The following is a 1,097-nucleotide window of genomic DNA, read 5'->3' as shown; positions in this document are numbered from 1 at the left end:
TCTCTGCTCTGTCTTCATAAGGTTTTCTACATTGTATCTTACTCTGTGTATCTGTCTGTAATATCCCTCTGTCCTTACCTGTAAGGATTCATGTGATGGCATTTAGGTCCCACCAGAATAATATAGGAATCTCTCTTTATCTCGAGATCTTTAATTTAGTCCCATCTGTAGAGACCCTTTTTTCCAAATAAGGTATTGTATACACATGACCATGTTACTTAACCTCTCTGTGCTATTTCATCTCCTCCCAAAATTCAGTTATATAAATAACTGAATAAAAAAAAAATTGTTGCTCTTTGAGGAAGACGCGGTCGCAGGTTCGGCGGTGCTTTGGTGGCCCCGCTTCTGCTCCTGACTCACCGCTGTTCGCTCTCACCGAGGAACAAGTCGGTCAGGAAGCCGCGCCGCAGCCATGGCTTTTAAAGACACCGGGAAGACACCCGTGGAACCGGAGGTGGCGATTCACCGAATTAGAATAACTCTCACCAGCCGCAACGTAAAATCTTTGGAAAAGGTATGTGCTGATTTGATCAGGGGCGCCAAGGAAAAGAATCTGAAAGTGAAAGGACCAGTTCGGATGCCTACCAAGACTCTGAGAATCACTACAAGAAAAACTCCTTGTGGTGAAGGCTCTAAGACTTGGGATCGGTTTCAAATGAGGATCCACAAGCGGCTCATTGATTTGCACAGTCCTTCTGAGATTGTTAAGCAGATTACATCCATCAGTATTGAGCCAGGAGTTGAGGTTGAAGTCACCATTGCAGATGCTTAAATCAACCTTTTTAATAAATTGATAATCTGTTAAAAAAAATTGTTTGTGAAATTGAGAAGTACTTGCTACCTGCTTCTAGTCATTAGAATGTAAGCTAACTGAGGGCAGGGGATTTTATCTGTTTTGTTCCATTTCGCTCCCGGCCCCCACCAACACTCTTCTTTTCAATATAGCATCCGGAGCAGATCTTTGAAAATGCAAGTCAAATCACTTTTCAATTCAAAAACCTCCAAAAATTTCTAATTGTTCTTAGAAGCACATTTCAGGTTGCATAGTGGTGTCCAAACCTCTCCTTGATCTGGGGGCCTCTGTGACTTTCTGATCT

General features: G+C 42.5%; 1 protein-coding gene across 1 annotated transcript; it reads left to right on the top strand.

Moving 5' to 3' along the window:
• Positions 1-290: 290 nt before the first annotated feature.
• LOC123393287 (40S ribosomal protein S20) lies at positions 291-816 on the top strand. The gene has a single exon (XM_045084781.1). The coding sequence runs from the start codon at positions 413-415 to the stop codon at positions 770-772; it is 360 nt and encodes a 119-aa protein (XP_044940716.1). The 5' UTR covers positions 291-412; the 3' UTR covers positions 773-816.
• The last annotated feature ends 281 nt before the right edge of the window (positions 817-1,097 follow it).

This window comes from Mustela putorius, unplaced genomic scaffold (assembly GCF_011764305.1).
Source record: "Mustela putorius furo isolate JIRA1106 unplaced genomic scaffold, ASM1176430v1.1 tig00000788_pilon_pilon_pilon, whole genome shotgun sequence".
Classification (NCBI taxonomy): Eukaryota; Metazoa; Chordata; class Mammalia; order Carnivora; family Mustelidae; genus Mustela; species Mustela putorius.
Note: the sequence above shows the minus strand (reverse complement) of the source record. Positions and strands in the feature narration are given on the sequence as shown.